The sequence below is a fragment of the Phalangium opilio genome, unplaced genomic scaffold, assembly GCF_054372755.1.
Source record: "Phalangium opilio isolate 3A_F unplaced genomic scaffold, DU_Popi_V2 ptg000344l_1, whole genome shotgun sequence".
In the NCBI taxonomy this organism is placed as follows: domain Eukaryota; kingdom Metazoa; phylum Arthropoda; class Arachnida; order Opiliones; family Phalangiidae; genus Phalangium; species Phalangium opilio.
Window position 1 is genome coordinate 2,716,508 of NW_028324227.1, and position 27,365 is coordinate 2,743,872.

Genomic DNA, 27,365 nt, shown 5'->3' on the forward strand with positions numbered 1-27,365 from the left:
TTTTAAATCGACGGTAAAACGTTGTATTTAAAATTATTGGATATCTTGTCAGAAACTAGAGTTATTATTTTATATTGAAATAGGTACATTTATTTAAGAACTAGAAATTTCTTAAGAATGGAAAGTAACTGAAAATAACAACGAAATATCCAGTTTTGTCTGTCTCTTAGTAACGCTCTGGTACTGTTGAACTTAAAAAACGTGCGTAGTAACGTTAGTAAAAAGTAACAAGTTTGCGTGGACTGAGCTCCAATTTTTTTTCTTTAATATTTTTAGAAAAAACAATTTCCAATCAATATTAGTTCAATTTAACCATATTAAGTTACCGGAGTATTGTACCCTCGTCTTTATCTCCCAATATATTTCACTATCTTTCGCGTTTCATTCTTTCCCATGAACAAATCCCACGGTATACAATATCGAACGGTTTATATTAAAACTAATCGTTCCAATTTTTATTTTTTATTTTTTTTTTCTATCCCATAAAATCTCCCCTCTATAAGATTAATTTATCATAGTCTACATTCAACTCCGTCGTATTCTTTTTTTATACTTTTCTTCTAAGCTAAGGCGTCTGCCTTGTCTATGAAAAACGAGATAGGGTCCTGGTTGCAACGAACCATGGGATATTGTACCTCAGCTCACCCTCTCTATCTTTCTGTCCTGTCTTTAAGAGAAGAGATGCGCTAGAGTTCTTTTCCAGAAGTAGATTAACTGGAAATTATTATGATTCTTTTGAGAATTTGGGGCTATTTTGATTAATCTTTTGAGAATTTGGGGCTATTTTGATTAATCTTTTGAGAATTCGGGGCTATTTTTAAATATATTTTGAGCAAATTCTTGAAAAGAAATTTAGGTATTGATATAATATGGAATTATATTATTTTGAAAATCCTTAAAGAAAGCGGAATAATTTCGAGTTAATCTTCTTCGAAAGAAACGTGATGCTATATTCTTCCTCTTCCTAGTATTCCTTGGCATCTTTTCTAAATTGACAGTTTCTGGAGTCGAAGTAAGGAAGGAAGGAAGGTATAACGGTGCTATAGCGCGCCTCTCCTTGCTGGCGCAGCAGACGCTTTAGAGATGGGTGATGCACGTACGTTGTTAGCCAAGAAATGGACCCTATTCTTTTAGAAAGCCAGCTATAGTGTTACGTTTACGAACCCGATATAAAAGAGGAGGGCTATATTTTATATAGAATCGTATAAAATGGACGGAACCATTTTAGTGATAAGGGTGGTTTGAAGAAAACAGTGCCGCCATTTCTATACCGACCCTTCCCTCCCTCTCTCTCTTTTTCCAAGATTCCGTTTTTTCTTCATTTTTCTTGGTAGCTATGGGTGATTCCAAATAATCAAGTGATTCGTATGCATTCACTATATTTTTGAATTTCGTAATCAAGGTACCTGAACCAAGAACTGGTTACTCAAAATAATTTTGCATTAATAACAAAAAAAGCTTTGGATTTGGAAGAAATTAAGCTAAAGAGAAGGTGCAGAGCTGTCGTTGTATTAGTTCGACTGCATTCAATCAGTTCAGTTCCATGATTCAACTTGTGCGAATCATAGTAGCAATTTGAATTTTTTCATCATATGAACAGGTTCAGAATCGCTCATCACTACTTTTTGGACAGCAGAGTAAAATGAGACTGCGCAGTGAGGTTGCGAGGCGTTGTCCGCGAAGGTTCCACTCTTATCCGATACCACCATCGACTAGCTACTATACGACACCAAAGGCTATCCCGTATCATTCCCGCTTTTTTTTAACTTCTGGAATTGTCCCCCTCTCTCCCTTCCCTTATTCACTTCAGTGGATGAAGGTCGCGTTCGAACTGGAACGAGGTTCTTCCTAAAATTCAGTTTTCACCTTTTGCATCCCTCACGTGTTGATTGAATGATCGTATGCCGCATTCGATTCTTCCATTTTAAGTCGTTGGTAATTATTCCTGAACGTCTCCAGGCGTAGGTCATGGTTGGGTCATTGTGACACACTGACGATGTCTTATCGTCAGAGCTAGCCCGATCGATGGTGTTGCGTTAGGACCAATGGCAGTGTAGGGGAACCCAGTACGGGACGTTGTAGCGTGATGTAGATCATGGGAAGGGTTCAAAATGTGTTACAAGAACGGTTGAAGAGCGTGTATCCACTCTTCGTACCTCCTGAACTGAAACTGTTCCAACGCGTTGACGTACAAGTACTGAACTTCCGTTATCGACGTACTGGTTTGTGTTCCTCTGTAGTGTAATTTATCCTTGGTCTTGGGGAAGCCGGTCGGATACTTAATACGAATTCAACTCCCGCGGGGTGGACAGGGACATAGCTTGGCCTAGCTGCCTAGAATGGGGCCAATCTCCCCCTTCCCTCATTCTTCCTTGGCCTTAGTGTTGCGGAGACTGCTGCGTATCTGTGCGAGTGCATTTGTGTGTGAGAGGCAACCAGCTACGTTTAGATGGACGTCAGAACGGAAGCCAATGCTGCCGCTCTGCTAGAAGCTAGAATGCGCGCGCTTTTCTATCTATCTAGGAGTCGCTGGGAACCCCGCCCTTGCTAGTTGATTAAATGACAGAGAACGGCGGCGCCCGCCCCTCGGTGCCAGCAAACCGTCGTCGGGAGCTTCCTTATATAGTTTGGCCCTAGTTTCCTACTCGGTATAGTTTCGCATTAAGGAAATGACCCCTTCCACTCCCCACTCCTCCAATCGTCCTCCTACGACTACTACCGCTTTTAAGAGTAGGAAGAAGGTCCCTGGAGTCACTCCGTAACCCCCTTCTACCGCCCTTCATTGTTTATGTAGAAAAATTCCAGCCCTTTCGGATTTTACTCCAGCTTTTTCTGGAGAACCAAAGCCGAACTAGTACGACCAGTATTCTTAGGGACTTAACTATCCCCTAGTTTCAAAATTTAGACAAAATTTACGGCGGTTTCGTCCCCCCATCTTCATTTTTCCGGGTGTCGCTTTCGCGAATGTTTCATTGTGGTTTCTTTATATTTCCTTAAACAGACCCGAGAGATTCATTCTCTTCAATTTGAACAATCATACTAAATGTGTTTTTCTCGGTTTTTCAGCTTTCCAGTAAAATACTTGGTTTCATTTCATTCCTCTTTGCTCCTATACCTTCGCCTTGTCTTGACCTTATTCTTTAACAAAAACAATGACCTCTTTTCAAATATAAACCCTAAACACAAAATATCCTATTTTTACACATGGAAAGTAAATTTAATTTCTAACAGTATTTCAAACTAGCGTTCATGCACCTGACTTCTAAATCCCATAAAAAGCGTTGTAAATCTCAAATTATGTTGTTATTTCCTTTCTAGACAGCTGACGTTAGAAACCACTCCGCCGTAACGTTGTCGATACTACCGTTTCAACTTTCTTTGGGTCCCTAATCTCACCATCCGTCTCAGGGACGCCTTGAGCTGCCTCTAAATTGCCTATTTAAGTAGAGTGTACCCCTCACTCTCTGATTAGCTTCCTAAACATTTTATCTAACAAAAATTTCTTCTCTCTTTTCAACCCTATAACTAAATACTTGTCTCGACCCCCGAGAAAAAAAAAGGAAGAACTTGTAGTATCAACTTTTACGACCGTAAAAAATGGCGACAGATGGTGAGGTTTTTGTACAGTATCCCTCTCCTTCGGTCACCAGGGCTTGAAATAAGCTAGCTCAGACGGATTCTTGATCTTATCCGTAATCTGCAGTAACAGTCCACATGACCGCGTGCTATGGTTGAACAAAATAGACCTAACGGTCCCGTGGCTGCATGGGCGGGGGTGTCTTCTTTTTATTAAAAGAGTCTGGCCCCTGGATGGTGACCGTTCCGCGGGAATATTTGATATCTCGAGTTCGGATCGCCAGCACCCAAAACGCATGCACTTGGAGGGCAAACTGAGCGGAAAAATGATGGATTAAACTTGGGACAAATTACCCTTTCACTGTCATTGAACTGGATTAATCCCCGATGTCGGATAAATATTTTTGAAGCCAAGGCCTAAAAACGGGAGACCCAGACCCTATCGTATCAGTGGTCTTGTACCGGGGTTGTGTTCCTATTGTTAGCTTTTTTTTGCTCGATGACCGTATAAATACGAGTTTGATAAGCGGATTTGGAACAGTGTATCCTTCCTTCTATGCACGATGTTATTGAAGGAAGGTTGCCCAGTAATTTTTCGGTTTATCCATGGTAGTATTTAAAACACGCGTAGGTTTACATGTATATGCAGCTGCGATTGGTTATAACGATAAGCAACTCTCCGGACACCCATGGAAATTTTTCTCTTCCAGTTTATAAGCTACTTATTTGATAGAACGTTTGTAACGCGTGTTATTCAATATTTTCATGGGGTTTGATGAAAATTGGCTAGCTTGAGTTTTAGTTGTGGGTTTTAGCAATGATTATTAGATATTTATGCGGGAGAATAGTTTTTGGGTGATTTTAAATACGATACAATGCTATGCAACCATACTCGGAGGAACGAACGCTTCTTACTCATGTAAAAAATTAGCTACTTATTTTTCTAGTTACTAATGCCAACATTTTTGTGTTTAATGAAATTCCCCATGCAAGAAACGAACCTATAATTACTGACATTTTCGAAAAACCTGTGTACTGCAAGCCTAAGTTCATAAGATGTTCCATAAGTTCGCTTGTCGTTCTCGAAATAGCTCTCAGAATTACCAAGTATTGTTAGTTTCATACATATGGAACATATTATGCTACAAGAATATCGTACACAATTTGCAGAAAATATTGTAATGAAATGAATACATTTTTATGAACAATCCATTTTGCATTGTCTGCATAAGCGTGGTATTGATATGTCCCGATTCAAGGGTAACGCCAAGATATAAGTATACATCTCATTCCCAAATTTAACCCTACAGCCATGGGACAACGATGCAGTATAAATCTTGATGTTTAGCGCGACGTGCATGCATACTATAGCGGGTCATGTCATGTACCCGCGGGGGCTAGTGATCATTTCTTCATGAGGCATCCCATCTGGCCGCTTTGTATTTTGGGTATTCCCGCGTTCGTCCCTGTCGGCTCTTCTTCCTCGACGGTCGCCCGCGTGTTATATCGTACGAATCCCCGTAGCGAGCTGAATTGGACCAGGAAAAACCTTCTCAAAAATTAATACAGTAATAAGCGCCCGTTGATGATGAGTAATAGCGGATTAATGTCTCTCAGGGGCGTGATTACGCCCGCCGGCCCTACATATACACCCGAGAACTGTATCGGTGTCGCCGTCGAGCTCTGATCCCGGCCGCCGGCCTCGGAGAACCGATACCGAGCCGATAGATTGAAGCCAGGCCCCGATGTATGTTGTTCTCCAAGCCGGAGATATCGCCAGTAAGATCGGCTTCCTGACACGACTCGCCCCGTATTTCCCCCTGGTTTCTCTCCTCGGGGAATACACGAACGCCACGCGAGGCCCTTCTCTTTTTCTCCTCTTCGCGTTTCCCGGAACAAAGTTTCCCCATTGACAATATCTCCTATCATATTCGGTATTTTAAAACCCATAAAAACATACACGCTCGCCTACTCTCGAATTAAATCTCATCAATTTTGAATTTTTACCTTTTTTAAAGGTTTTTTCTTGCTCTAAAATAGAGGGTTCCGGTTTTTGTCACTCTTGGGAGTAAGATCTTCTTGCTAAAAACGCAAAGGGGGCTTCGATATAAATATTATACTTGGCCGCTGCCGCTCTGGAATAACGTTTCTCTGCCGCGCACCGGGACTTTTCGGCAAGCCCACTTCCAGGCGTTTTAAGAAAATAATATTACTAACTCCCGTTTTATTTTTATAAATATTATTCATTTCTTTCAATTAGAAACTATGCTAATTAGTTTCCCAGTTAAATAATTCACTACAGTTATCTTATTTGATGTTTGAATATAGCCTTAAATCGTTTATTTTAACATATTAATCACAAGAAAATCAATTTAGTCGAATACAGTATTGACTAGACCTACAACGTTATTTTTCTCAAAATTACTGGTGAAATAATGTATAAGACCATTTATACCTATTAGGCCTAACTTTTTTCATTTATACCTATTAGGCCTAACTTTTTTCATTTATACCTATTAGGCCTAACTTTTTTCATTTATACCTATTAGGCCTAACTTTTTTCATTTAGGCCTATTTTATAGTTGTATATCTCTAGCTACAATAATTCTCCGTATAAAAATATTGAAAATACAAAAAGCTTTAACAGTTAAACTTCATTTAGAGGGGAATTTAGCTCATTGTATGGCGGGATAGCACTAAACCTTCTCGCCTGCTTCAACTGGGACTCATTTAGGCATCATGCACTCCTCTCTAGATGCTAGAAAATCCGTCATAAAAGATACAAAAAAAGAACGTATTTAGAGAGAGATGAGGGAGAGAAAATTAAATTTGGCACAAGAGAGAGCTGAGCGCGAGGTAGATTCTCAAAATGTATTCCTTGACCTTTTATCTGGCCGGGCTTTTCCCAGCATAACATGGTACCATGGTACCACGCAGCAATAGTAAGGGGGTGGGGTGTAGTTAGAGAGAGAGAGACTATAATGGTATTGAAGCTATATATGCCTAGAAGCGTCTGTTTCTAGAACTCCCCCTCGCTTAATATCATTATAGTTCCCGAGACGCGCTACCATTCCAAACCTATTAAAGTCACGAGTCCCTAGTATTTTCGTCCTCCCCCCCCCCCCTCTATTGCCGTACAACCCCCACCTTGTCAGAGTCGACCAGGATGATTAGGAAGGAGGTACCCATCGTCGATATCCACTTTTTTCTACAGGGTTTTACTAAAAAAATCCCATAAATTCATTTTCTTTATCGAAAATTCCAGTTTTTATAAAAGTTTTAATGGTTAAAACCAATATGTTCGCTATATACATTGTATCAGAAAAGATACTGTAATCGAGCTTTTAATCAACACATATTTCACGTGACTTCACATACCGGTCAAGGGTGCTGAGATCTCAACTGTCGACACGTGCCTAACGAGTTGCATACCGAGATGAAGATCTCTTTAGGATTCTGTGGGGTTTTTTTGGGTTTTTTTTTTTGGAGAAGTTTTGTGCCTAGCTGCCTGGCTATTTAGTTTTCTTTTTCTTTCCTTTTCAAGTTTTTGCCATATCTCTGGACAAACTCCTAAGATACTCTCTCCTCTCTTTCTGGTTAGTTAGGACCCTATCATGAATATGTTAAATGTTTTATGAATAGTTAGCCAATAGATTGAACTTAATTCTTCTTAAGTGATCGAATTGTTTAGATTATGTATGACGTTTCACCTATACATCACTTCAAGACCATGTTTAAGTAACCAGTGACTTATGGAACATATCTTATGAACTTATGATATCACTTCATTGGCCAGGGATGAAAATCTGACATCTTTACCATGCATGGAAATTGGGATGTTTGTTATCGTTTAAAAATGAATGCCAATTGCTTTAGATTAGTATTTTCATGGGAGATTTGAATGAATTCGTGATTGTAGGGATAGCGAAGGGTAATGCCTGGCTCATGGAGGAGATACTGAAGGGTAGATAGGGCTGGTGGTGTTTGTCTGCCAAGGAGAGGTAATCTGGCGCCCCTCTAAATCATTCTCGCCTGCTTTATGTTGCTCAAGATGAGCCCATTTTTTAACGACACTGACTTTTCTCCACCGTATATACTCTAATATAAAAGTTTATTGAAAGTTAGAAGGCAGATCGTTATAACTCGCGTAATATAACCTATTTAGAAGTTGTAAAAAAATAACGCTCTAAACTTCAGGGTCTAGCGGTTTATGACAAATATAAATATCTAACGCGTTAAGCGTGTGAGATTAATTTGTTTATTCGACTAAATTGCAATACTTTTCTTTAGAATACTCCTATTTTTGCGCTATAGGTTTCAGAATAATTTTTTTAACTTCTTCATGAACGCCTGAAATATCTCGACACTATTAAATACAAATTATCCCATGGTTTATGGTTTCAAATATACTTAGTTTGACTATAATATTTAACAAAGTATTTGCTTGTTTTGCATAAATTTAGACGGGGTCATTATAACTTCAATTAATTGAGTTAAATCGAATTTTAATTTACACAAGAAAACACTTTAATATTAAACCTTTTTGTGAACACTTTCAAGTAATTATATTTATTCTTCCATAACGTATTGAAACAATTACTGTGCAATTGTATCGTCTAAGTAATTTACTTAGCAAATTGTTGTTTTGAAAAGTATAAAGTAAATTTACTTTTCAAAACAATAGTTTGCTTCAGTGAAATTTAATTAAAAAAATTCAATTTCTTGTCCCAGTACCACAAATTAATTTCACAGAAGCGAAGCTAAAAGTAATTGAACATGTATAACTTAATTATAATTACGATATACTTTTAACTTTGTATCAAGTAGTATAGCTTTTCTAATTAATCCCTTAATACAGAAACAAATTACTAAGTGTATGGTTAATATAGTTTGACATGAAACCTATATTACAATGTTTCTGGAACTAATTGAGTTTCGAGTTTATATAGCTATAATGTTTCGGAAATGTTTTTTTACTTCCTATTTTTATATGTATACACATAAGTTTATAAAATATGTTCCATAAGTATGACAAATATCTAGAGACTTATAACTGGGAGCTAGTTCGAGAACGACGCAGGAATTGACTACACTCGGTTTTGCAGTCCATCTTACTATTTAGTCTGTACTAAGTCTTTGACAGCGCCTCACCAGGCGTCCCTTTACGAGAATCTATGATGCCAAGCTCTCCTTAACTAGTGACATACTTATGGAACATATCTTATACATAAATAAAGAATCATAGAAACTCAGGCCACGGAACTGAACTGTGTAATTATTTGAAACAGAAATTCGTTAGTTCTTTTGGTCCCAATTTAAATACTTTAGTCCTAAGTTTCTACATGCTCTAATAGTATAATAATTATCAAGGGATGATTTTTTTCCTTAATGCTTTGGTCATTGGCAAAGGCGTTTTAGTACTGTAGTTTCGCCAAATACACCTCGAGGCTCGACCTCGCTCACGTCAAGCGTTTAATTAAAAACGTAATTGCAATAGCATTGTTACTGCTTAAAATACTTGACGAAAGCCAATACGAGCCTTGTTTTTTATACTAGGAACAATTTGTTAATGATATAGCTAGCTATATTAAGGTATAACCTTGGTAAGGCGGTGTTTCCTTAAGGCACTCGAGCGAGGCAAAGAAATACGCGAGCGACTTGTATAGAAACACTCGTTGAAAATGTAAATTGTATCACGACAAAAAAGGGAAAGAAAATGACTTGTATTATTCAAAAGGGTTGGTGAAACGTATAGCAACGAAGAGTGGTTCGTTCGATTCAATGTTGTAACGAATACATCTACTTCCTTTTTACCTTTTCTCGTAATTTTTTTTTTTTTTTTGGAAATTGCTAGCTTGCAGGGTTTATAGTGGAGGCTTCTAATTAAGATTTAACGCTACTTTAGACAAGTAAATCCGTTAGATAATCCGGAAGTGTACTAATTGACTTGGTTTAAGAAGAATAATTTTAAAAATCGCTCCCTTTTTGCCTAATTAAGAAAGAAATTCAATTATCTTAACTGTTTGAGCTATGTTATTTCGATTCCTTTTCAAATATTTATCGAATTGAGCTGGGTTCCCGAGCAAATTTTTTTACTACAAATTTCCGGAACTAATTCATTTTCTATTGAATTACTTGATATTTACTCGAAAGGAAAACTAGGAAAAGGTATTTTTTCGATTCGTTAAGAGGTTCTTTAATTATTAATTAGAATTTTTGGAGTTAATTTGCAAATCAAATAAACTTTCTTCGAAGATAAATAAGAGTGCGCAGTTGGCGAGCGACAAAACTATACAATTTTAAAATACAAACAATCTTAAGATTTTAATGGAGTATCAAGAATAAGTAGCGTAAACACCAGGATTAATTTAAAATATATTATACTTTAAACAAATTAAAATTAACTTTTTACTTCTATCAGCGATTCTTCGCATTAAAAGCCCCCTTTCTGGTACACATACGAAGTTCAAAAATTGCCCGCATCTTTCTCTACTTAGTGACCGTTTGTTATGGGGGCCATCCATAAAGTTATGACCGTAAACTAAACACCATAAGATTCATCAGTATCAGATAGGGTTAGGTTAATTTGGGGTTTTCGGCCATAGAAATTATGAAAAGGCGGTTATAACGTACCCACAAACCGTCCCCTCAATGGTGACCAAGTGGCCATAGCAATAAAATAGTACAAATAATTCGTTATAGCAGCTTACCTTTTCTTGTTGTTGTATCTGTTTCATCATAATGCTCTTCTTTTTGTCCTTGCACCGCTTGTTTTGAAACCAAACTCTGATGACCCTTGGCGATAGTCCGGTCATTTCTACCAACTGTTCCTTCATGAGCGCGTCCGGCCTCGGATTAGCCGCGTAGCAAGTCCTGAGAGTGTGCAATTGTTTCTCGTTCAAAACCGTTCTCACTCGCGTCGGTTTGTGTTCCGAGTTTTGTTTGTGCACTTGGGGCCTGACCGAGTCCCGACTACGATTCGTTTGCATGGGTTCCGCGTTTGCTGTTGACGTTCGAAACCATCGTAACCGCGTACATATTTTTACAAACGCGAAAAAGTAACGAAAACACATTGTTACGCGAGGCGTTTGAGGGAAGAATTCCATTTTGTTGGAGATTTTGTTTTTTGTGTCCAGACGAATCGACCAAGAAATTCCATTATCGAAAATTCGCGTGATGCGCAACGTGTTGATTAGTCCCCCAAGAGTAGTCCAACAAGGCACGGACGATGGATGAAAATTTGATAAAAAAAGGGGGGTAGAGAAAGAAAATTACGTTAGATATCTAATTCATGTAATGATTTCGGAAAGAACTATTATGTCATCATAAGTTTATCAGATACGTTCCATAACTTTGACACTACCTATACTTCGTAATGCTAGAGACTTACATCTCGAGCTAGTTCGAAAACGACAGGCGAGAATTGACTACATTCGGTTAATTTTGCAGTCCATCTTCCTATTTAGTCTGTACTAAGCCTTTGACAGCGCCTCACCAGACGTCGCTTCGTGACAAGCTCTAAGTAACCAGTGACAAACTTATGGCCAACATATCTTATGAACTTATGATATCATCCATAGAATTTTTAATTGAAGTCAGACTAAAGTAACTAAACTTTCAGCATAGTTTTTAAATACACTTGAGAGTAATTTTATAAACAAAAACAAGTCTGTCTCCAAAAAAGAAAAGGTTGAAACTTCTTTTAATAACAGATTTGATGAAGATCCCATATATTTGGGATCTCCATCTTTATGCATTCCGCTGGGGATATGCGCGTTAATGCTACACAGTCCATAGGCCTACCGTATTGGTCTTTGGTTTTCTTTTTTGATTTTTTCGAGCAGAGTGACACCGTCTCGTCGTCGGAAACTAATAATAAGCAAAATTAAATTAGTCTAAAACTTGATGCAAATAAAAAATAAATTAAGAAAATGTATATGGAAATGAAACGGTTTGAAAAGAAACGGTATAGATAAAATCCGTATAAAGAGGATGGTAAGCCTAATTTGATAACGACCGCTAATCAGCCTTGCCTGATATATGCCTGCTGGATTAAGTAAACCTACACCTTAGAGCGGGGTCGAAACAGTGGCTGGCCGCTCTTATACACCACCAGATAGGCATCTTTGTTCTGTTATTTAATCGGGCCGAAAAGTCTCCTTTTTCGAGGCTGCTTGCAAGATACGTGTTTACCCCTGGCCGATAGTTTTCCGCTTTCGATTTCTAACCCCCGCGAAAAATAAAAGCGCCGAGATCGGCGAAACTTAATCCGGCCGTTGTCAAAACTCTCCAATTTTCGGCATACACTGTCCGCGAGCAAAACTCTGTCCCGCGAGTATACCAGCAGCCAGGACTCAGTATAGCTAGCTTCTCCGATTACAAGATCCGAAGCGCGTGCCCGAATATTTTTCCCGCCAGCGTTTTCTTGTTTTAATGTAGAAGCAGAATTGGGAAATCTATAAGGCTATCACGAGCTCTTTTGGAAACTCAAGCTTTGCTTGTCCACACACATCACATCCCCTTTACCAATACATCAGATATAATTTTGTCCCATTCTTAGGGTTCAGTATGCAACGTTAAAACCCACGTGCAAGATGGGTTAGGTATTCGATTCCCGTAAGGTAGTAATTGCCACATATAGTACAACACAACAGCTAGCAGTCCAGGTTTCATTTAAAAACATACATTAAGAAGTTCACATCACAGCCATATTGGCAAGCTTGTATCGAACTATATACCCAAGGCTCATGAAAATTTAAAACGGGTGATCATATGTTCTCATGTCTTATATGGGGTTTTGGTCTATTTTCTAAGCAGGGTGTTTCTGATAAGTGTGTCATAAATTAAGGGTAATGTTTTTTGGGAGAATTTGAGTCGAAAATGTTCTTTGACATCTTGCCGTCCGGACCAGGCTTAATCCTCCTCTAGATAATACATTATCTTAACTCTTTTCAAGGTTTTGTTCTCTATTCCACTGCACACACTTCCTAAAATGAATTGAGGGTCTTGTCTGATTCAACTGAACTATCTGGTTGGGAAGAGGTATAAAATTCCCAAGTCTGTTATTGCGCAAACCCTAGCTGCTATGTAAACTAAGGGAAGCAGCTTTTGGGGAAATTTTTAAAAAGACCCCGCGGAAAATACAGCTCTAGGGTTCCCTCTCTTTAGTCACTCTTTAGAGCCGTTTAGTATTTCTCCACGTCAATTTTAATTAAGGAGAACGCGGAACAATGACAAGGGATGGTGTCCGATTACGCGCGACGACCCGCGGTTTTTGGTTTTACCAGATTCGAACTTAATCAGGTGTACAAACAACAAGACCCGGTTACTAAATAGACCTCCTGTCTCTATAAAAATAAACCACATGCGGTAGTAGGCCTAAATACACGCAATTAAAGCAAACCTCTTCCCCTTCAGTATCAAGCTACAAATCCATAATAACACACCTTCTTCATTTGAGTATAGCTAAATTATGATTGGGCTGATTAATTCAACGGGCAAGAAATCGTTATAAATAATTCGACGATTCCTTAAAAGTGAGTTAAAAGCAAAGACTGAAATTTCTGCGCATTTTTGCATTTGCAACAAAGGCACTATTTTCTGAATAAGCAAGAAGTCTTCTCGAACTAGCTCGAGCTGATACCATTACGAAGTTTGTAAAGTGACATACTTATGGAACATATCTTATAAACTTATGATAAGATTTAAGGTTTATGTTGACACTGAAGATGAGGGAAGAATGTTGCTTTAAATCTTTAATTAATGAGAGCGTTATAACTATGTATAGCGAGGAGAAAAAGCTTTTAAGATTTGAAAGAGATGCGATGTTCTTGGGCGCTCATCAACCCAAAATAATTGGGCCCTTAGAAAAGACAAATCTCTATCATTTAATATAGACTCTCTTGGAACATCTTCTTCATACTCTATTCATCCAATGAAAGCATCCCGAAATAGAGAGAGGAGGGGGAGATGGGGAGAGAAGCTATTAAATTTTCTGTTCCCAGATATCCACGCCTAATTAGTTATAAGCCTCCATTCCCCCTATTTGAAAGGCCCTAGTCATCATCAGTTGTTTGGGTGAAAACCTCACGCTATATATCACAAGTTCCGATTACTATAAAAAAATCTTTAGGTTTTTTTCTCTCTCTCTCTCTCATCTTCTTTGGGATGTAGGGAGAACCAGCGTTTCGCCTAATTAAGTCTGAACTAAAAAATTATGAATAAAAAAAACCGACATATTAATAAAACTCACGGCGAAGTTATCGCTAATATCATCTATAAACCGAAGGGGCTACAGGAATTATGGGTAATGCATTATCATTAATTTTCAATGTATTTAATGAAACGTGATTTCAAGATGGAGTTAGAGATTTATTTCAGACATTAATTAAGAAATATCGAAAAGTATTTAATTAAATTTCGACTCTTTGAAAGAATCTCGTAGAATTTAATAGTTGAAATTGAACTCCTGTAAGTATGCTTCACCCTGAGCGCTGGTGTGCAGGGGCTGAGACATTTTTACAGGGGCACCTTTTTTAAATTTTACTAGAGTACTTTTGGATATCCAGTTAAATCAAAAATCTCTCTTTGATATATGTGTATTTTAACCCCAAATTCCCCACAAGTCTCATTCCCATCTAATTCTTAATTAGTAATTAAGGCAATGTTGAAAGTTTAATGATTTCTAGCAGATAATTTACTTGTTTGGTTGTCAGATTTCGAGGTATTTCGTATATTTGAATAAACTTGATAAAGGTTTTAGATTTCAATATCCCGTTTCTATTACTTAGGTTAAAGTTAATTCAAAATTCAAGAAATTTGATAAAAAAAAAAGTTGTCGCGAATTTCGATTGGAACTAAGTTTCAAAAGAAGCCGACATCAGGTCGTTTTGATAAGACGAAAGAAACCCAAACCCGTTTATTGTAGACTATATAGTAACGATAAAAAACCCTGCTATGAAAAAGTCTTATATAAAATAGTCGTGTTATGTTTTTCCCTATCTCCAGGCGGAGGATTGGACACCTGAGTTACATAAATTAAATCGTTTCTGGACGAGTTTCAGTCATTTATATTGGACTTTTTTTAAACCGAAAACGATCATTTTCGCTATATACCCTTAGTTTTTTCCCACCACTACGATTTTTTGGCCTTTTCTGGGTGAAATTTTTATTACCTTTTAAATTGCGAAGTTTTTAATGTCTGAAAGTGACGATATCTTTGAATTCGAGACTAAATTTTTGGCACCGAGCTAAGTATAATTCTTCAATGTGTGTATATATATATATATATATATATATATATATATATATATATATTGATACGGATTTTATCTCATTTTCTATAGCGCCGCGGTTTAAAATCGTAAGAAATAGATATATATTCTGGAAATGCGCCTCTTCTTCTCGAGTGTTAACTTGGCAACAAGGTTAGGCTTTTAGTTTTAATAACCGCACCGCGCAGCCAAGTTTCTAGGGATATAAGTTAATCGAAGCGAGAACGTAACGAAACGGTGCCAAACCCGCCCTTTTAACTTGATCGACTATATAAGATTACCATTTAATTAGCTAATTAAAGACCGTATGTATATACGAATGTAAATGAAGCTCAGCGGGGGTTTGATGTTGGTTTTAGATATAAAATGAAAATATAGGAATGTAAGGTTCCGGCTTACACGCCATTTGTAGCGTCGTACCGTGGCCCCCGTTGGACGTTCCGTGGCCGTTTCTACCTCCGTTGGCGGTTGGGCCTCCGCCGCCACGGTCTCCCCTGTCTCCTCGGTCGGCGCCGTTTCCATTGGGCAGCGACGTCGTCTCCAGGACTTCGTGGTCCGCTTTACAGAAGAGACCGTCTTCCCGGAGCGCGAACTCGTCGCCCGGGATCAGTTGGCGGGAACAGGCGACGCAACGAAAACAGTCGATGTGGTAGATCTTGTTCCGAGCTCGCATGACGAAATCGCTTTTGCTGAAGCTCAAACTGCACTTCGCGCACTTGGCACCGAATAACCTACAAAATATAAAAACCAAAACAATTAATACAACAAAGTACTTCAGTTACCTACCGAAGTATTAAAACAAAGTCCACAGAAAATTGTAGAATTAGCCCCCCCCCCCAAACCGTGTCTTTAGAATTCACCAAACATTTAAATCTCTTATTCATATCGATATCAAAATCCAGTTTAAAACTCTGGTCTCTTTAAGATTGGTAACCACAAAATATCAAATACAATGCCATTATCTTTCCCAATCGTAATTGCGCTTATTAACAAATGAGGAAGGGCTGAAGAAATTACCTTAAATTGTAAGACTTATGTTTACGTTATTTCGATTTAAATAGTTATTTTTGTACTGCCAGCTCAAGAAGCCCTTTCCTAACTTGATGCGTATAATACAGGGTGTTTCTGATAAGTCTGGCATAAATTATATCCGCAGCTGAGAGTATAAAAAATATTTAACTGGCGAACTCTGTGTGTGCAATATTGATATAACCTTAATAGGTAAAACCCGTTTTGGGGTGAAGTGGATTTTTATAATCCGAGTATCACGAGATTGCTGATATCCGCTGGTATACGTGGACGTCCTTGCAAGGACGAAAAACCGATTGTTTATATTTTAAATACTCGGGATAAACGTTTTGTTTGAGTCGGTGAAAATCAATCGAAATTAAGAACCACTCTATATATATGTTTAGACTACCCCCTACCATTCGAACTAGCTTTAAAAGAAAAAAGAACCTCGGGAACATCCGTGAGTTCGAGCTTCCAATACAGGGTGTGTTAAAATTAATCTTAAGAAATTCACGTCAGTTTAACTCGTTGCAAGTTAAATAGTTTTCAGATTAAGAGGATTGATCCATTTACAGCACCAGGAGTCGAAGCTACTTGGTACTGCATGCATTTTGTTTGTCCGACTATAGTAACCTGACCTCCTGGTATAGAAATATTTCAACCATAATGTGTTGTTAATCAACAAAAATTTTATACATCGTGAATTTTTCAATTCCGTTTTATACGTCACATGGAAAAAATAGAAGCGAAAAAGGAATTAACGTTTCCACCAGGTCTACACTGTGTATGGATGATACTTCGAAAAGTGGGACCCACGGCACTTGAACCACGATGAGGTCAATAAACAAATATGGTACAAACTAATCCACCAGAAATATTCCCCGTGTCGCTTCTATGTTTCCCTGTTTTCAAAGTTTATTTCTGTTCATAGAAGGCTCCTTAGAAGTATAGTTGCATGGGGGATAGATATTCAAAAATTCTCACACCCTGTATGTAAAATCAAGAAATAATACCCTAAAATTCCCTTTGGTTCATCATATATATATATATAGAGAGAGAGAATCCCGAATACACGTTTATATCATTGGCCCCATTCATTATTGACCACCCTCCCCCTATAGATTTAAAGTTTATTCAACGTTATAATAACACTGTACATAAGCGTCGCATGTATAAGTAAAGGGAGACGGGCCCGCCAAAATCCCTACATATAGAGTCCCACGCTGGCTAAAGGGGGCACTAGCCCCAAATCATCTTTTATTCGAGTTAACGCAACCGGGAATATTATAACAGACCTACTAGTAAGTCCGTGTTACCAAGCTGATTGAAGTATCAATCCCAAAAGGCCTAGTTCAATCTCATTGCTGTGCCTTTACCTTAATTCGTCCGTGTTTCGTGGACAGGATAAGTCTAAAATACTTCTCTCCGCCGTTGGCACTTTTTCCTTTATACCGCACCACCCTTACATTCGGGCAGTGCATTCGGGGCAGTTCAGTTTAGCAAACTTTAACATGATTTCTTCAATAGACGAGCTATCGGGTCCGTAACTTCGTTGTGTGTGTATATATGTGTATGGTAGCATGGGCCTCGAGTTTGTATAAATGCATTAACGCGTTTTCCACTATTCGCTAATGCTTTTCCGGACCATACTCTCCTCGTGCACCGAAGAATCGGATACTTGCTATATATCTGTACTTTTTTCGATACCGAAATTTGAACTCTATTTCATCTATATCTCAGAATCAAATTTAGTGAAGAGATGTCGTTAGAGGGACACGTAAAATCAAGGGTCTAATTAATGCATAGTAAAAACAACAACTTTTTCAATAATACAAATTAAAATATGGATATTAGCGCCAAAAAAGTCGTGAAACGGTGCTCTGAGATTAACAACTTATAAAATAAAAACACGTGGCCTGGACGGGCCAATGATAGAAGCTTATGAAGTCGTCTCGACACACGTGATTATTGAAGTGTATGTCATTGGCTATTCTAGGCCACGTGCCTCATTTTCAGTGTCTATAATCGCGGCTATATAGTATGAAAAATTCTATCACAACATGGCACCGCGCTAATCTTCAAAATCAATTATATTATTGTTGTATTTTCTCATCAAGGCTGTAATTAGGCAATTAGAGAGCGCTTTAATTTAAAATATAATTTTATGTATCATTTCTAATTCTTTAAAAATTTCAAAAATAAAAATGGATAGTGTCCGTTTCCACGCCGCTTTCTCCCCTGCAATTTTCCCCCTTCAGGTAAAAACGAGGAGTTTTATATACTGAGTAAAAAGTATATTATTATTCCGTTTTCGATTTTAACGAAATGGATTCACGTATTTAAAGTTTTCCCTCCTCATTTTTGAGAGAGAGAGAGTTCTTTTCATGTATGGCTGTATACTAAGCAATGGCGTCGGGTCAAAGGTCCTTAATGGATTAGGCCTATAAATGTATAACCATCAAAACATACCGTGTATACTTGTTGGCTTACATAACAGGCGGGAAGAAAAATTTTGGGAGAAAGATTTTTCTACGAACTCCAATTTTGGTTGGAGAGTTCTATTAATAAAATTATATAGTGATAAAATAAAGTTATACTTTAGTTTCTTTGATCTCGTATATTTTTCCAAAAATTAAATTATTCAATATATATATATATTTCCATTTTATTTATATAACGAAATATTTATACGAGATGAAATTTATGTATATGGTTTATAAATTAATGATAACTTGGTTAAGAATCGCTCGAGCTATAATGTAATTTTATATTTATGTAATATACTAAGAAAACTTCCTCAAAGTCGAATTGATCCCAGGTGTTGTAGGCTGCCCTTAAAGGGCGAGTCTCATATAAAATGCACTTAATAAATACAATTTAATGAGGTATTTTTCTTTATAAAATTACATCGGTTAATATTTCACCAAGATAAATAAATTAAAATTAAAAATAAACGTTGTTAAAGAGATATGGAGTAATATTTATACAAAGAAAATATGATATTCATATAAAATTAACTAAAACTATTTGGTGTTAATTTAAATATTCAAATGAATTATAAAAATGTTGTCTGTCAATCATTTACTTTCCGTAACAGACTTTACAGTAACCTAAACATTCGTTATAAGCGCTTAATAACGGTGATTTCTAGATTTGTGTATAACTTAGCACGTATTTATTTAAACATTTATCGAAATAGCTTATCCGACTATTCGATCTAGTGTCCCCATAAATACTTTTATCAACCTCATTAACTAAACAATTGTTGTGTTACTCGCGCAAAACAAGGATCCACTTCGATTCGACTGTACAGACCTCCCAGTCTTTGTTATACGCTCGTGCTTATCTATATTAGTTTCCCGGCTATTTAGAACCTTAGATCTTGCAACTGTAAAATAGCATTCTAATGCAAATCGAATTCGTCGTTTAAATAGCGCATTTTACATTAGCATATCATTACCATACAACGATATACGAAACAAAAAGCCGTCTTCGCGTTGTGTTTTAATGCAAAATTCATCGTGGCAACCGCCAAACGCCTTAATACCCTATAAATGATAGAACTATACTATGAGTTTCGAATATAATCCCCATAGAGATAGAAACATCCGTAGTTAAATTGCGTTTGCAGAAAATGAAGGTCATAATGTTACAATTGTGAGCATGGCGTAATTTAGTCTTAACTAATTGTTAATTAGGAGTGAATTTATACTATAGCTGCACCAAATATCATTCGTTATTATGATTACCATCAAATAAAGATACGTCACTTATTTCCTGTTTGTAAACAAGGTTACTTGATGTATTTTAAACTTTGTAAACAAAAGGTTATATTCGTAGATTTACCACAGTAATAGAATAACTTAACTCTACGAAATTTTTCAAGAAAAAAAAACTTCTAGCACTTAACTCGAACTTACTACATAACTAGTTTTAACATCGTAAAGGTCAAGGGATTATGGAGATACAGTGATCGTCAACGAGTGATTTCTCAAATATTGAAAGTGTCTTTCAGCTTAAGAAGAGTAATCTGGGGTATCTCTAAGGAGCGTATTCCTAACTCATTGGGAACAGTAAGCCGCGGAGCGCGACGCTGTCTATCGTGACAAAGTCTAATTTATCCCATCGCCTACATAACGCGGGTGCTTCTTGGCTTCTGGTCGACGGCCGTCAAACTGCTTACGTCTTTAGTCTTATGCCGTTTTTAGGGGACACTCCCATCTAATACCATACCCCGGGTCGCTCTTCGTTGTCTTGACACACACGTCAAAGGAAAGCTTCAAGAATATTATGCCTAATTAATTTTTCTTGGGGGGGGGGGGAGCTGGTAGTTGACCGTGGAAAGAAAAAATGTGTATAATCTTTTATTTGACGTGAGAAGTGTCGTCATGCACGAACGCCCCACCGAGGGGTTTCTGAGCTTGAATCGTTATGATGTATGAATGGCTTGTGGATAAGATTAATGAAACGAAAGCTTCCGAATGGAGTGCATGATTCTTGGATTTAGGCTTAGTAGGAATGATTAAAATAATTATGGCTTAGCCCATGCAGTAAACATTTTGAGAATTACGTACAAGTGCATGTCAAGTCTAGGATATTAGAGAACCATTCTGGACTAGCCAAAAGAACTAACTGCGGCTATTGTAACTCACAAAAAAGCGCTAATTTCGCTAGGGATTCAATAATTAAGATAAAATAACATCCATATGCGAGTCCATTGAGACTATACGAATTGAAATATGACGTTTTACAGGATAAACACGTGTTGTTTGCCGCCCTCCCAGGCCCTGTATTACTCATATATTACGTCCATTTTACATATGGTAGGTATATGGTGATTCGGTGTCGTGCATATCCTCGTAAAACAACTATATAGCTCGATTTTACTATTTAAATGAAACAAAAGGTCGCAATTCGTAAAGGTTATAGCGTAAGCGGGAATATATTTTGCTGGCGATTTTTACCTTGCAATCCCGCGGGACAAGACATCTGCTTGATTCTTGCTAATTGCCTTACAACGGGTCGCTATATAAAGGGTCAAAACTAGTTGACCGGGGATGCTTTTGGGTTGTTTTTCCCCTGACTTCTAATGCTTCGTTGTCACGAAAGGCAACAATCCGGTATATCCTTTCCAGAAGATTCGAACTACATTATACTGATAAGTCTGCCATAAATTAAGGGGGATGTTCTTTGGGCAATTTTGAGTCGAAAATGTTCAGTGATATTTTGCCGTCCGGGACACTGTTGTCGACGGAAAGACAATGATTTCTAATTTAATTAAGAGGTCACCGTTAAAACACTCAAATCATAACTCGGTTAAATGTCATAAAACATTTTCAACTCAAAATTTCTCAAAGAACATTCACCCCTAATTATGGCAGACTTATCTCAAACACCCTGTATATCGAAGTTCATTATCTCCAATAATGCTCTCACTGTCCTCTCTGACCTACGTCTGACCAATGCAAATACCTTGTTTTCACTGTACAACAATAACTCACAACAGGAGAAACATTTGTGTATTTCAAGTAACGAGCTTCTGTTTTTAACATGCATTCGTAAACAGGTCATTTGACTTGATTTAAACATTGGGCGAGAGCGTGTTATTGTTTCACATAAATGTTTTGTTGCTTATACGTGCATTTTAATGTTCCCAATGGGAACGTATACCTGTAACATTAACTTTTCGAAATTTACATAAATATCTAACTTCAATTTAACCTGATGATTAACCCTACATATGAAACTCATTTTGAATTGTTACGTGTTTTTAAATGTGTTCTGTACAGTTTACTTCACATTTAATCGTCAGTGTTAAAAATTTTGTGAATTGGCTGTAAACCTAGTCTTTTCTTAAAGAAAAGCTTTATTCCTTTCCACGTTGAAACGTTGAAACGGAAAGGTAATACAAAATAGCTACAAAGATTTCGAAGGAGGTCATTTTGTAGGGGGTCCAAACTGGGTTTGATTGACATTTAAACATGTAAAGTAAATAAAAAGGGGCGAACGAGTTCATGATCAGTAATCAAGTCAACCCTTTCCGTTTTTGTGGTATTTGCTTGAACCCAAAAATGGTTCCAGACTCCCACCAGCTGTATACGCAAAACGTTTAGTCCCAAAACCAACTAAATCGTGTTAGAAAATAGTACGTAGATACGTGATTTTAGCCCAAAATACTCTTGTTACTACTAAATAAAGGAGAAAAACGTTTGACCCTAATCCTCTATTTGAGTGACAGCGGTATTCAACCCCGTTCTGTACAAAGATTTCTTGGAATGCTCGGGATTTACTTCATTGTGAAGAAAACTAGAAATTTTCGTTTGCTTACAAATTTACCCCACATTATTGAGCGCGAGTGTCCACCTGCGTAACAATACCGGTATACTAAAAACTTAACTTTTCTCAGAAATTTGTGGCGATCGAGGGAGCTATTCAAAAATAGCTATTGAGTTTTACTTATTCAGGGTTGAAAGAGTTGGGATGCTTACCTTGCGTAGTCTCTTTTGCAGTACGTTTTTCCATCGCGTACGAAACAGGTGCACGTTTCGTCGAGAAATTGATGACAATCCGCGCATTTCAAACAAGCTGCGTGCCACTCCAAATCGGGCGCTACCCTCAGGATGTATTGGTCGTGAATTTGAGAGCCACAACCGACGCATAATGATACACGACGCTTTTCTGTATTGGGAAGTAAAATACCAATAATTAGATTTTCACTATCAGTTAAATCTAAGCGAGTTATCTGCACAGTGAAAGAATTTTTCAAGGATAGGCTTATCCTGAAGAAGTAAGGAAATCGCGATAGTGATAATGGGATAAGGTATACTGTTAGTGATAAATTCAATACGACATAGATACGGCACCCGTGTCATTTTCACAATAGGGTTCACACTGCCAAAGCCAAATTTCTGTCACTACTCTAAGGATATACCTAAAAATAACCAAAGGGAAACCATGAATTAATTTGCGGCATCCATGAATGCGTGTAACTTTGAAATCGGGGTAAAATAATCAAGGTAGAAGCAACTTCACGCGTGTATTGTACACGTTTCAAGGAAGAAAGCAATAAATTCACGTGGTAAGATAAGATTATCTTAGATTCCCAAGAAATGACAGTTTTACTCCTAGTTTTACGATCTGCATTCTGCAAGCGCTGAGTTTCTTTTGGCACCAATAAAACCCCAATTTCCAAGTTGGTGGTTGCGCGGGATGAATTGCGGCGAAAGGAAGCTAGGAGGTTAGAGAAGGAAAGCCCCTTGTTATTGCTCGTAATGGTGTTTTTTTGAAAACTCCGCTTTTGTGCAAAAAAGTCAACCATAAAATCATTTATCATTGGACAGTCTCCCCTTTTTTCTCCATCGTTCCAAAACAGTATCACTATACCCTAAAAATACATTCATGTAACTAAGAATATTGAGAGACTAACATTCTAAACAGATCCTGGCATACCTAGGGATGGATTCCAGAGTTTTCTCTTAACACTTTATCAGCGTTACAACAAAACATAGCAGACGACAAAATATACGAGGAGGCTAAAGAGTATATTCTTAGTAACGTGAATGAGTTCTTGGTATTAGTCAAGTTCCTGAACGTTTTTTAACAACGCGTGATGTGTGGGCGCATTGTTGCTCTAGAATTTTTAGCCCTATCCTGTCCGGTTGTGAAATATGACCAAAATTAGCGTTGCCTTTAAATTTAGAAAGTTTCTTTAACAATAAGAGTTGTAAAACATTTTCTTCTCGGTACAGTACTCAATATATGACCTTGTACATTCCGATTCTATTTGTCAGACCCTACGCTTTTTTAGAAGGGCTAACATGTGCTCAGAGGTATAGTGCCCAACGCGGTATGCCACTCTTTTCAGCCATAGAGAACCTTCAGTTGGGGAGGAGATAAAATTAGTGAAATAATTTTCTTGGCCAAACTGGTGGGTTAAATACGGAAGGAAAGCTGAAAAACACCAATATGGGTGCCAGAACCTTGGTGTGACGTACCACTCAGAAAATTGAAAGCTCTCTATTTGATAATAAACAGAGGGAAACTTTGCTTTGGCAGACTAATGGTCTTAATCTTAATTAGTGATTAAATATAATCTTTTAGTCTCTGGAATTGGCAGGCAAACTCGCGAGCCTTTGTAATTATTTTATGGGTAATTAAAGGTATTGGTAATTAAGCTATAAGTAATTAATATTTCTTACCTTCAACATTTGGCCTGAAAATTTTCTGCGAAAAAGTAAACCTTTTATCGTCCTCCAACGGTCCTGAAAATGAAAATAAACAAGTTTTAATATAAAAGTTTGAGCCACTCTCCTTTTTGTTCTCGAAATTAAAGCAAACATGAGTCGCACCCTTGAAAGATCTCTTTCGAACACCTCGGGGACCACATGTTTTCAATTATTTCGATCAAATAAAGACTATAACAACAAGAACTCATTTATTAAGGGGTGCGCGTTGAAGCGGAACTAACCAAATATAACCAGTGAATGGAGAGGTCCCTATATGCGCTAATAATTATTTGTACACTTAATAATATTTTTTATTTGATATTAGCTTTTCTAGTCTTATTTACTTTTGATTTATTATTAACTGTATTTTTGCGCTAGACGATTTTAAATATACGCCTGTCTGTAGCAGTTTATGAAGCCGCTCAATTTAGTTCGTAATAGCGTGGGTATATCCCTTCAAAACATGTGCTAAATAAATACATACGAATGTATTTTGTCATACTTAGATTATAAAATTCGCCGTCAATCTAGCACATAATGAAAGTCAAACAAAGTTCATTCTGTACACTGTTTTGACACATATATTTAAAAATTAGGCAACTGTTATACTCCGGTATTTGTATCATGCCACAATCGGTGTTATATAGACGTGGAAAATGTTCTATTCTATAGACTTCACTCAAAATTGTAGTACAATTTTAACAAGCGTAAAGGGTTATATTTGAAAAAACCTCGAATTCAATTCGAAGCACGTTTACGTATTACGTACTTCTGCGGTGAAAATTTAGCACATGTGCTTGAGAACTAAGATAACGCGTCATCTAACACGTGGTCGTAAAAATATCATAAAAATTTTATATATTTCCAATTTGTTTCTTGATAATACAAATGTGAATATGGGAAATAAATGTTTCGGTTCCTACGTTTTTTTCTTGCTGGACTTTTCGGTAATATTTTATCAGTTTTAAAACCTCCCAAACCAAAAGACACGTGAGTTTTTTTTTATTTATTGTTACGCAATTACAACAAATATTTCTGTATCCACATTCATATTACTCTTTTCGATATTACGAAGGTGCCATTAATATAATTAGTTATAAAGAGACTTACTTTGCGGTTGGGCTTCGCCCATGATAGCGTCTTCGGCTTTGGATGGCAGAATCTTGGAACGAATTTAGCGTACAAAACGCTCACTGCGAAATATAAATCCAAAACACCTTGATCATGAATTTTTTTCCGGACTATTTACACGATAAAAACGCGATTGTCACTTATAACCTGACTATTTAATTTATGCCTAATCCTTGAAGAAATTTCACGTTAACATGTTGCACGGTCGGGTATCAAAAAACAAACGTATGCACCGATACGCGGTATCAAAACCGGAGCAACGCGTGCAATCTCCGGATCAGTGCCAGGAAAAAAAATGATAAAAAAGAAAGCTGGCCGATCCGCGCGCTCTTCTCCGTTACGTGGTTAGCTGACGACTAGGCTCGATCCCTCCGGTGTTCGACGCCCGCCATGCGTTTCTCCAGCGCGATGGTGACATTGTTTAGGCGGCAAAGCCCCCATTACGGAGAACGTGGGGGACGGAGAAGAGACGTTTCTTTTTTTCTCCTTCTCTCCAACGCTTGGAAAAGCGCCGGCCAGCGGATGCGTGGCCAGAAACTTAGCGGCTTTCAGCCGCTCTATTCTAGAAGGAAAATGGGGGGATGAATTAATGATTAGGGAGTGTTCTGCGCCGGGAACGTCTACGCTCGTGTAGGGCGGTGATTGGAGTCCGCCTTTCCCTTATCGAGATTCTGCGAGAGAGTCCCTTTAAACGCCCACCGAGATCCCTATAGGTTCGAATCGAGCTTCCACGTGACTCTTCCCGTTACATTATTCAACCGATCTCTCTCTTTTCTCCCTCTCTCTCTCAGCCTCTTTCTCTCTCCTTCTCTCTCTTCTCTAACCCCCGTCTCAAAGCTCTCAATCTCTCGCACAGCTGATTTTTCCCGTCCGAAGAAGGGGTTTCTATGTTTTTTCCCCGTTTTTCCCCGTTATCCCCTTATTTCTCCTTCACTCTTTCTTTTAGAGCTGGATCCGCGTGCCCGAGAAACTTTGGAAGGAGCGAGTGAGGCAAAAGATAGACAGGATATAGACCTATTCCCTCTTCTCTTCCATTCCAAAAGATCAATGTATAAGTTATATAAAAAAATAAGAGAAAATAAACTTTTCTGGGGGCCCTATCCTATAGAGGAGAAGAGTGGACTTTTTTATCTAAGGAAAACCGCAAAATAGCATTTTGATATATCTAAGCTTTGTGTTTGAAATCTTCTTAAATCTAATGCCGTATATCTGGTTACGTTTCTTTATACCGTATATATGAAAAGGGGATTCCGGGTACGAATTTTAGGGTGAAATCAAATATCTAACAATTTAGACTATAGTAAGAGGGATGGTTTAAACTAGGGTATTGTTTGTATTAGATTACGTATCCATATAAAAGGGTGAATTTTGGAAGCAGATTCGTTTCATCTATATTGTAATATTTCTGCGATTGCTCCTAAAACAAGGAAATAGACATGAGGAGTAAGACATATCAGACTTAGGTGTGACTATACTGAACCCTCTAAGCGTCTGAATTACTGAACTTGGTACTAAAACCTCTATTATGGGCCAATCAATTGGGAGGTCATATCTCCATAAATAAATATTGTAGACCCCGTGCATGTTCTTTGACCTTTTCCACTCAGTTTGACCCATAGAACACACCCTTTAATTTATTTCAGACTTATCAGAAACACCCTGTATATGGTTCAGTCTCTAATTTGCTCCTGTTCTACTTTTAAATTTTGTTTTGTATACATTTCATCATCGACTTAATGCATATTTTCCATCAGATTAATATTTTTAGCATTCATAGTTAAATGTACCTGTAAATTCATTTTAACCCAATTCCGTAGAGTAAACATAAAGTTTTTGAAATAACCCATTAGAGAAATATCTAAAAATATTTTTCCCGTGCAGCGAGCGCGAGTTGACCATCGCTCTGGGAATAGAGATGTACGTATAGTCAGTCTACAGTGCATGGGAATACCTTTTTATGGGCCGAAATTCAACAGCGGGATCCTAATTGAGATCAAAGAAAAGAGCGCGCGAGTTCTACGGGGTCAAACGAAGAGGCAAAACCAAGAGAAAGAGACCCACCGTGGCTTAACGAGCGTGACTTATGACTGAAGAAACTCGCGCACTCTCAGAAAAAGGAGGCAAAATGTTTTCTCTGTGTGCTAGCTCC

The 27,365-nt window shown here is 37.7% G+C and overlaps 1 protein-coding gene across 9 annotated transcripts in view; it reads right to left on the reverse strand.

Moving 5' to 3' along the window:
- The window catches only part of tup (LIM1_Isl and LIM2_Isl domain-containing protein tup), a 38,683-nt gene extending 12,692 nt beyond the window's left edge, over positions 1–25,991 (reverse strand). The window contains exons 1-6 of one of the 9 annotated variants that reach the window (XM_089859994.1): positions 25,196–25,991; positions 24,059–24,121; positions 22,349–22,538; positions 15,249–15,580; positions 11,380–11,445; positions 10,287–10,579 (exon numbers count right to left, since the gene is read on the reverse strand). In XM_089859994.1, the coding sequence (XP_089716120.1) occupies positions 10,287–10,579; positions 11,380–11,445; positions 15,249–15,580; positions 22,349–22,538; positions 24,059–24,121; positions 25,196–25,217 (966 nt within the window). In that variant the 5' untranslated portion in view covers positions 25,218–25,991. Of the gene's footprint in view, positions 1–10,286; positions 10,580–11,379; positions 11,446–15,248; positions 15,581–22,348; positions 22,539–22,982; positions 23,245–23,309; positions 23,723–24,058; positions 24,122–25,195 lie in introns of those variants that run through there. The other 8 variants (XM_089859989.1, XM_089859986.1, XM_089859988.1 and 5 more) reach the window with 8 other exon arrangements.
- Positions 25,992–27,365: the final 1,374 nt, after the last annotated feature.